Source organism: Camelus ferus, unplaced genomic scaffold, assembly GCF_009834535.1.
Source record: "Camelus ferus isolate YT-003-E unplaced genomic scaffold, BCGSAC_Cfer_1.0 contig299, whole genome shotgun sequence".
NCBI classification, from domain to species: domain Eukaryota; kingdom Metazoa; phylum Chordata; class Mammalia; order Artiodactyla; family Camelidae; genus Camelus; species Camelus ferus.
The window spans coordinates 778,469-788,635 of NW_022588424.1; the positions used below are offsets into that span (position 1 = coordinate 778,469).

Sequence of the window (10,167 nt, forward strand, 5' to 3'; positions counted from 1 at the left end):
GGTGCTGGTGAACTCATGACTTTCAACATATATAGATATGTAAAGAAATAAATTAAGATTTAAATATGTGAATGTGTGTATGTGTACATATACATATACATATACATATACATATCCCCAGCTCTGCCCACTAAGAGGGCCTAGAAGCAGCAGCACACTGATAATAAATTGCACATTTAACACTGTGACCTTGTCTTCTAAATACCATTCCCCACTAAAGAAAGCAGGGCTACTTGTAGGAAATAGCTGAACCCAGAACTGGCGCAGGGAAACATATACAATAAGGTTGAAAGATCATTTTTTGTCTGAAGGAAATGATAGCAGCAAATCAAAAGAACACAGAAATCAGATTGAAGTAATTAGCTAAATTTGTGACAATTTGGCACCAAAATAAACATAAACCAAATTGAATCAAGTAGAAATCAAGAATCTATATTGATATAAATAGCAAGCAAATAATTAAGTAAGTAAATAAATAAATTGAAACTTTGATGTAGAATGAGGTATTTGTTTTGTTTTGGAATGGGATATTTTTAAATTAATTGCAAAAATTCAGCTCATAAACTGAAAAATCTTGCAATCTTTTGCAGGGGATGTAGTTTACTGTGAGAACTCTAGGATTTCTCTGCCTAGCATATTTTATCAGTTCATCCATGTAGTAGCTGACTAGTGATGGGGAAAATGAAGTGGGAGGAGTATGGAATGGCTCCTGTGTGACTTATTTGAGTGCCCAGATACTATTAATTGATGGTGGTAAGATACAAGAGAGAGAAAGTTGAGGGCAAAGGAAGACAATGGATTAAATTTAGATTTTACATTGAGGATGTTTAGCATATAGATTTCACTGGCTTGACACTCAGAGGAGAATCTAGCACTTAAATAGCTAACCACATGAGTGGATTACTCATTGAAAGAGGCTGGAGAAAGAAAAAAGCATTTAGCCTATGGCAGAAACATGGCTTAATCAGGTATTTAGGAAAATCTTTATGCTGTCTGGAACAGCAAGTACAATTATTACCAAATATGGAAAGCAAAATATTAAAATTTCAAAAAATTAGAAACTACCTAAATGTCAACAAAAAGTAGAATTTAATATTGTAGCACTTAGGATGTTACAATTAAAAATGTTATTTATGAAACTTTATAGTAACATAAAAATGTTTATGATAGTGGGTGTTTTTCTTTTAAAGCAGGTATTATTTAAGCAATGTAAAAATAGGTATAGCAAAATCTGGAAAGAGATGCATCAAAAAGTTAGCAGTAATTATTTTGAAGGCAGGAATCTATTAGATTCTTCCTTTTATTTTTCCTTACCTTTCCAGTTCACTAAATAATACTTTCTAATAGGGAAAACAGTCACAAAAAAAGGATTGTCTTCCCTCTTATTAAGATAAACATGGCTACCATTACTGATAAACCCAGAACCTAGACATACAGCAGGCCCACAATAATCCATGAATGTATCAATACCTCCAACTAAAGCATGTTACCTGAGATTTTCTGCTTCATAAAAAGCTTGCAGTCCTTTCTGGGGGAGAGCCTCATGTTATGCTGTCCTGGATCTTGCAGGGCGTGACAAATCATTCTGCCTCTACCCTGTCTGTCCACTGACATTAATGCCTTGATAGGCTTTTACCTGGGGCTCCAACAAACCACTCCTACTAGACTCACCGATGAGTCCTAGGGGGAATTAAATTTCTGGTTGGCTCCTCTGAAAACAACCACCCTAGGACTGTGAGTATCCTTCTCAGTCACTGGTCCTGCAGAGAATCAGAGGTGACTTGTTAACTTAGTGTTTGGACTGGCACCTTGACGTCTCACCGTCCTTCTGACCTGTGCAGAAGTGCCACTTTCAAGGCACTGGGCTCTCTGGGGGCTGGCAAGGCCCACGTGGTTAACTGCAGCAGGGCCCCCAGCCCATTCCTTAACATCAGCCCTTAACACCATTCAAAGCTCTTGTCTGTTCCAGTTCTCAGGGCCAACCCATTAGTACATATTAGCATCTCCGCACATCATGGAAGAAATCTGAGACTTAGGTCACTTGTGCAAGCCCAGGCAGCCAGTGGAAAGTGTAGCCTTAACAGTCGTCAAATTTGGCACTAAATTTGTTACTAAGATAACCTCCACAGAGTTCCTTGAGTGCCCACCACGCGAAGGGGGCGGGTGTCCGACAGGCGCAGCCCGAACCCCAGGGCTTCCGAGGCGGCTTTGTGTGGTGGCTCACGCTCAGGGGCTGAGCGGCCGCGCGGCCCACAGGCCGGGATGGAAATGGCAGACAGAGGCAAGGACTCTTCAGGCAAGGCAGAGGGGATCCAAAACCTTCCGTTATAACCTGCCTTTGAGTTAAACCTCGACTTTTGTCTCCCAGAAGCGACAGAAACAGGAGCCAGTAGCCTGAGGTGAAACGTCAAGCCACCCGCCCGGTGCGGTCGCCATTACGAAGCAAAATGCCACTCCTTTTCAGGCCCCGCCCATGAACGGGATTCCCGCCCCTGAACGGGATCCCACCCCCAGAGCACACTGGGTACAAATCCCTTCCTTTTCCGTTTCTCCAGGGGTTTCTGAGCTCCACTGCCCACTCGCCGCCGTGACGAGGTAAATGTTGTCTCCGTCCTCTGGGATGGTAGATAAATAAGCCAGATATGTTCCACACGGTGTGAAAAGTGTTGTGAATTAGAAAGTAAGGACAGATCGCACTGTGGGAGAATAGTGCTATCAAGCTAAGTATCCTGAAAAGATTTCTCTCAGGAGCAGCTCTTCTTGTTTCTCTAGGTGCTCGTACAAGCAGGGAGACCTCATTGTTGAATTCAAAATGTATCTTCCAGACAGATTAGCACCTCATGTGTAACAGATTCTTCAACCAGACCCACTCAGTTCCTAGACCCTGCCCTGGCCAGCCCAGTGTCCATAGCTGCAAAACCATCCATACACAACCCACTCAGTGATCACCCACCTGTGAGACACTCTGGACTCAGCAACTGTTTCTAAACGAAAGTAAGTCACTATTTTCAGGAAAATATTCATATCCCTTGTCCTTTTCAGAATTACAAATTCAGTCTTCCCTACTGCTCCAGTAAGGGTAGAGGAAGGGGAAGGGCGAAGTGTTACCCACTTTCATTAGGGTAAGGTAAGGGATGGGAAACATGGCCCATCACCACAAACTTCACAAGAGACAGAAGGGCTCTCAGGAGCAGGTGACATTTATTCCTCACCAAGAGACCTAAGAGAAAGATTTCTCTCTACCACTAACCATAAGGACTAAACATCCTCCAAAACTCTGAGACAACAGAGGTGAATTCTGGTTATATTATGCCAGAGTAACTCATCCCACCCTATAGCTATACATAGTGCAGGATAGTTTGAGAGTAAAGAGATAGTTTGAGGCAAGTTCTGGACTTTAAGGGGTTTTCTCATTTTGGAAAGGCCTGAAAATTTTTAGAGTAAAGGTTTTGTACTTTTTATAGAAAAATAAAGTTTTTTAAGTACAGGACATCTGAGCAAGATCAAGTAAAGGACCCCAAGATAAAACTGAGAAGGCCACTGTCAGGATCCCTACAAGGAACTGGTCATCTTTTAGAAGCCAAGAGAGGAAATCAGTATGAGCTGAACTATACCTCTTCCTTTCCCTACACACAAGTCCCAGGATACCCGAAACCCATGCCCCCAGTGCAGTACACAGAGAATGCTAATGTTTCTCTATTAGAAGGAACATTTATTGAGGAGGATCAATATTCTCAGTTGTACTAAAGAAAAATTGTTCTCATCAGAAGATGTGTTATCATGAAATCTGCAAGTTTTTTCAAGGACTGGATGAGTTCTATGGGGAAATTTTTTCTCCCTGGAAGTGCTGGAGAAGCAATTTCGGTTTGAATAGAAGAGTCAAATCTCTGAACACAGTGCCTTTATCAGGGGTGAGGGTGGCCGAAGGGACTTGGCATTCTTGGTGCATGCAGGTGGGGCTTGGATGGAGTACAGGCTCCCTGGACGACAGGGAAGAGGGTTGAGTCTGGCATAATACCTGGTCTTCAAAGGCCACAACTTTCTGGGGATGTCTGATCCTGTCTCTGTTCTGTCTGACACTTGTAAGACAACTCCGGTCAGCAGAAACAGCTTCTTAGTTAGAGGACTTGGTACTTGCCCATTCCTCTTGCTGTGAGTTAGAGAGATCCCCACAGTTGTAAGGATGTCCCTGGTCAGATTCTCCCTGGGTCTGAAGTTCCTTCTTGTGCTGACTTAACTCCGAGGCCTCAGATTCGAACCTATGTGCCAGTTTCTCCTCTAGGATCTTCCCAATGGCTGTCATGAGCTCCTGAGCTTCAGGAGGCCCATAATTCACAAAGACAGCTGCACTTTCAACTGAGTCTTGATGCTGCACAGAGGTTGATATGAATTTGGCTTTTTGCTGGGGACTTTCCTGGTCTTTGATTTTTCTCTTACAATCAATCCACTGAAAAAAATGCCTCATCTTTTTTTTGAAGTAACTTTCAGGAGGAAGCTGTTCATTCTGTGACAGAGATGGGGAAGTGTCCTTTATTTCTTGGTTCTCAACAGGGTGGCTCTTCTTTCTGGCTTTAGATGTCCCTATTCCTGAATCCTTACTTCTGTATTCCCCTGCTTTGGAGCCCAGAGGTCTCACTGTCTTATCTGGGCACTTCCATAAGACGTGCTTAGAGGGATCCTGCCACTGCTCTGTGCTGACCCCGCTGTCCTCCAGGTAGACATGCAGCACCTGGGAAGGCACTGTGTCCCCACTGGAGATACCCTGGGCATGAGTCAGTGAAGGCTTGGAAGGCAAGCTGTCTGAAGTCAGGGGCATGTCCATGAGACAGCGTTGAGCCAGGTTATGTTTCTCACTCTCCAGTTTAAAATTTAACTCACTAAAAAGCTGTTTGTGCAGGTCTGATACTTTAGAGTCTTGAGGAACAAACATTTTTGGTGAGGGAAATTGAGTGGTCAGAGTAGTTTCTACTTTATTTGTATTGACATTTGCCATTTGGGAGCTTTCCAACTTGATGGTTGTCAAGATGTCACAAGATCGTGATTTAAGAGCACACAGCTTCTTGGCCTTGAATGTCTCACTGGGCATGTTGGACATGAAAGAATGTTCTAAATTCTTCTCCCACATCTTTTGGCGCTCAATCATTTCCACTCTATCACTGGAGTTCACATTCTCATCCCTTGGCTCATGTCTACCCCCAACTTGCCTTATGGGCACCTCTGAAGTGCATCTGTTGTCTCGTACAGTCTCCCTCTGACTCACTTTGTCTTTGTCTCTGTGTGTGAGGAGCTGAAAAGTCTGTCTGCCACGCTCAATTGTCTGGATGTTTCCTGCAAGCTTCTGGTCAATATCAGAGTGTGATGGTTGCAGAGTCCTCTGTCCTTCATTGCCCACAGATGAGATAACAGGGTGAGGACGATCCAGCATGGTGACTGAATTTGTAGTTCTTACCTTGCTTCCCTGAGAAGTTTTAGAGCTTCCTTCAAGGAGCTTGGAAACCTCACCTTTGGAATCCACCCCAGAAATATGGATGGTTGAGGAGGGAAAGTCAAACTGGGGGAGAGACCATGTTTTGGTTTCTCTCAACATATAGAATTTTATGGATTCAAGAACCTTGAGAGGCAGTCCCCACTTCTGACTCACACGAAACCTTAAAATATGGGCTTCGAGTACTTTTCGGGTATTGGGATCAAGAAAAGAAAGCTCTAGAGTGCTAATCTGGCTGTAGACCTTATCTACCATTGTGTTTTTTGAATTTGTGTCTTCCATATTGGTCTGGGAACTCCCGGAAAGAGGCCATGTACTGTTGTCAGCCAGCCATGAACGACACACACCTATAGGAATCCTACCCGCAGTGATCTGCCAAGACTTCGTGCTCACATGTAATCTAAGAATGGTTTTTATTTGACTCCAGTCTGTGTCCTTCCTTGAGACATTTAATAATTCACTCCCCAGGTGATTCCTTGAGTGACACACACAGTTACTTTTTGTCTCCAAGGCAGCCCTCAGATTGTGTACTAGGTAGCATTCTGAGACCCTTTGTGGGCTGTCTTCTGGGCCCTTCTCTAAAATATACCCAAGATTCTTCCTCATGTCATTCCTTAGCTGAAACTGTGTTGGAACCCTCTCATGAAAACTTCCTGGGAGACCTAACTGAATTTTCCCTACATTGTTTCTACTCTGGCCCTGAAGCTCAGAGAGTTGTAAGTGAACATGTGTGCCTTTCTGCTGAGGTACTTCTGTTAATTTACACTGAGGCTCCATCAATGCTGTTGACTCTAGATTCCTACAGGCTTGGAGATACCAGCGAGGAATTAGTCTCCTTGGAACATGGAGCTCCAGTTTCTCCTGGGGTTCTCCTGGGATAATATGAAAATGGCCAGGAAGGATGGAGACTGGTACATAGGTGTGGGGCGACCGGCTGACTAATGGGAGGTTGGGAGCTCGAGGACAAGTGGCTTCTTGAGATTTTTGGAGCACAGGAACTAAACCACAGAAACTTCCCGGTTGTTTCTGCAATACATGCCGTTCCAGGTGTTGATTTTCAGTTGCAATGTGAAAGTCTGACTCATTCTGGAATCTATGGAAAGACACGCCACAGTCCCTAACCTGGGATGGGGAAGACGGTAGGACTGGGAGTCGGGATTGAAGGTGGACCTGGGGCCAGACCTGACTGAAAATTAGGGGCTGGGATTGGGGCATAGTTTGAGGCAAGGGTTGCGGATGTACACTGGGGAGGGGGAGGGGGTGAGAATGAAGAAATGGCGAAGATTCTTGATCCTGCATTTTGACTGCAGAAGTATTACAGATTCTGTTGAATAAGATGAAATGAGGCTCTAGTGGGGAACCACGACTAGAAACCAGGAGAGTAGCCACTAGGGACTCACTGTGCAAGGAGGGAAGACCCCAGAAGAGCTGGTGATATTTCTGTGGCAAATTTTCCCCCAAAGTCTTGACATATGGGAGCTGCTGACAAATGTGCAGCTGCTCTGATTTGCTTTCAGTATTCCAGCCAGCTTGGGGGGCTGTACTATCCTGTGTGTCAGGCGAATGCAGTGAATTCTCTGAAGATGTCTGTTGGTACTCAGACCACATTTCTTTTGAGAATGATGCCTCTTCCTCCTCTTTCTTCTCTAAATGCTGGAAGGCCATTTTCTTTTTTATTTGTCTCTCCAAGAGTTCCTGGATATTAAGGCCAAGGAAAGAATGGCTCATTGCCTCCATGTGCTTGGTAATAGAGTCTCCCCAGAGACAGGTCTCTGGTATATGAAAGGAAACAGGCTCACGCCGAAAATCAGAGTGTGATAATGTGGGGAGAAACACGGTGTTGGCATGAGCCTGCCACCAGGAGAAGTCTGAAGTCGACAGACTTGAATGATCAGTGCCTCTGATTGTTGGAACACAAGCGGACAACCCAGCAGGGTTATCTGGAGATGATTTCTCCAAAACAGGTTTCAGTAAGATGGCAAACGATTTAGACTGAGTGACAGTTAAAGTGCAGTCTGGCTGTGGTGAAACAGGCAGGGTTGGTGGTGCATGATGACAAACAAATGAATCAGGGGGATTCACTGCCTGGGACAGAACTGGTAAGGGGTTGATATCTTGGGAAAAGGTGGGATCGAGAGAGAAGATGGTATTTAGAGGCATCGTGCCCTCTGCTGGGACAACAGGATCTGCTGTCTGAGTGTCATGTGCTAGGAGAGGGGGAAACGCAAGGGGTTGGGGTGAGGAATAGTCCACTGGGAATTCAGAATCCAAAGAAGGAAAAGGCCCTGGTGCCAGAGAGTGACCTAGTGGTGAGGGTGAAAAAAAGTCAACTAAGGGGGTCATTGGGTTAGGTGAGAGACTAGAGGGGGCCAGTGGGGAAGGTTCAGACAGGGAGGCTGATGCTAGGTCTCCTAGAGGGACTACTGAGAAGGCAGGGGACAGAGTAAATGATGACTCAGTCACAGGAGATGTAGAAACCAAAGGGGATGCAGAGGAAGTAGCATCTTCCAGGGCCTCCGGGTGCAGCAGCCAGTTGACCTCAGCAGTTGCATTATTACACACCTCACAGAAGGGGTCTGGACATAACAGTTGACGAAAGCGGGTGGTATCATCATGCCGGCCCAGGGGGCTGCAGGAGACAGGAAGTACAAAGCTTCAGCCAGGACCAGAACAAACATGAAACCCTGGCAGTTCTGGCAATAATATGGCTGCCCAGTGTATACTATCCTTTCACATTCTTTTACTTCCTTAATCTCACAGTGTATCTTCTATCCCTTTCTCCAAGGCTTTCCCATTCTGAATCTGAGGATTTTCTCTCCCATGTCAATCCCAGGCTTCACTGAGGCTCTAGAAATTCAAATACTCCATTAAAAAGAGGGATACAGGAAACAAGGTAATGTTTAGTCACCTTTGAAGAAGAGAGAGCACCTTCCTTTCCTCCTCTACTTCGCTCTGGCAAGCTCTTGAACCTAAGAAACCAGGAGTGTGATGAAAAAGAGACCTTATAGGAGGCTGAGTAGAATGTCCTTTAGTGGTACCCTTGGTGGATTGGACTTGGAGAGCCCCAAGAATTAGGATATAGGATCACATGGTCAATGATAATAATAACAAGGCTCAAACATGTATGTTGCTTTATCATTCACAAAGGGCTTTTATATGTGTTATCCCATGTGATATTCAGAACCACCCTTTGAGAAACATAGCTCAATGGTTATTTACCTCAAAGAAGAATCTGATCATCCAGGAAGTCAAAGGACTTTTACAAAGTCAGGACACAGAAGTTCTGACTCTCAACATCTCACATGGCCACCTGCTGCGAAACACCCATTGCCCAGGTCCATCACTGCTTCAAGCCCAGCGATGGGCAGAGCAGGGAATCTGAGAAGTGTCTCAGGCTCTAACTGCCTTCCCATGAGCCTCTACTCTGAGAGCTCTGGTTTCTGACAGGGACTGTATCTAGCAAGTGACGTCCTCAGAGATCATGGACCTGGGGCCTCATGGAAAGGACAGGAAGGGTCACCCTTGGAGAGATCAGGTGGAATAGGCAGAACTTTACCTTTCGATGTTCCACCTTTCCTTCTCCTCTTGGCTCTGCCCTGACGCTGAGAACAAAAAGAAAAGAATGAGGGGCTGAGACTCATTTCTCTCTCCTCTCTGGGAGACTCAGATATTCATTACCCATGGTTAATATGATTCTCTACTTTAATTAATAGAACTTTGTGTTCTATCCTTTGACCAATTTTAAAGGTTTAAAATGTTTCAGTTTTTCCTTCCTTGAAAAACTCAAAAGAATTTTGTCTGTAAGGCCCACACTTGATATTCTCAGTCAGAAGTCATCTGCTCAAGGAGGGCAGAGAATCTGAGGCCAACAGTCACATCCGTATCCCTCAGATAGGACCCTGTATCCTGGAGCCCGGCCTCTGGACTCTGCTCAGAGGCTCAGCACTGCTGCCCTGATCAGCCCAACACAAAGGAAGGCTTGGTGGAGAGATTCCTGACATGGGAATGTGACTCATGATCAAGTGCTGGGGAACTCTGTTCTCTTGCAAAGATCCCAAACTCTAACTAACCCAGGGCCAGGAACTTACTGTTTGGGATTTTACCCTGGTATCCTCTGAAACACTCAGATGGTGTGTGAGCTTCAAATGGAAGCCTTAGTCCTCCTGAACCCCTAGCCCTGCCTGGTCTATTTCCCTAGAAGGATGGTGTTCTGTCCTATCCTTGGACTTCCCGACTCAGGTATCTCTCTGACCCGAACAAACTCATTGAGAAATATTAGAAAAGGAATAAGAAAATAAAGATTCATCCTTTGAGGGGCAACTTCTGCTTCCAGCTCCAACATTTAAAGAGCCTGGGAGTCATCCCTGCAGTCTTGAGAAGAAGCAAAAAGCTGAACAAATTGAAAATCAGACTTTTCTTGGAGCATTAGAGGATTGAGGCTGCAGAGCAAACCACTCTCCAAAATCTTCAGAGAGGATAAATGCAGAGAATTGTAGTTGAAGTCACCTTACCTGGAGCAGAAGCCACTGAAGCCAAAACTGGTAGGAACACTTAAAATGACACTTCAACAAGTTGCTAGAGGATGCATGTGGGCTAGCACGAGAGTGAGAAACTCCTAGAGTCACTGTATTAGGGGGACCTCCACATATTCATGGGTTTTACCTACAGGAACCCCGCTAGAT

General features: G+C 44.9%; 1 protein-coding gene across 1 annotated transcript; it reads right to left on the reverse strand.

The window, feature by feature from the left end:
* Positions 1–3,725: 3,725 nt before the first annotated feature.
* LOC102509087 (spermatogenesis-associated protein 31D3-like) lies at positions 3,726–9,155 on the reverse strand. Its single transcript, XM_032476228.1, has 3 exons — positions 9,042–9,155; positions 8,394–8,454; positions 3,726–8,114 (listed from the first exon to the last, which is right to left on the reverse strand). Exons 1-3 carry the CDS (start codon positions 9,124–9,126, stop codon positions 4,115–4,117), a joined length of 4,146 nt encoding a protein of 1,381 aa, XP_032332119.1. The 5' UTR covers positions 9,127–9,155; the 3' UTR covers positions 3,726–4,114.
* Positions 9,156–10,167: the final 1,012 nt, after the last annotated feature.

Excerpts from the sequence above, each read along its gene's own strand:
- LOC102509087 (XM_032476228.1), bottom strand. The coding sequence starts at position 9,126 with ATGAGTCTCAGCCCCTCATTCTTTTCTTTTTGTTCTCAGCGTCAGGGC. Across the intron at positions 8,455-9,041 it reads GAAAGGTGGAACATCGAAAG|GTTCAAGAGCTTGCCAGAGC; the intron begins GTAAAGTTCTGC and ends CTGGTTTCTTAG. Across the intron at positions 8,115-8,393 it reads GTGCTCTCTCTTCTTCAAAG|CCCCCTGGGCCGGCATGATG; the intron begins GTGACTAAACAT and ends TGTCTCCTGCAG.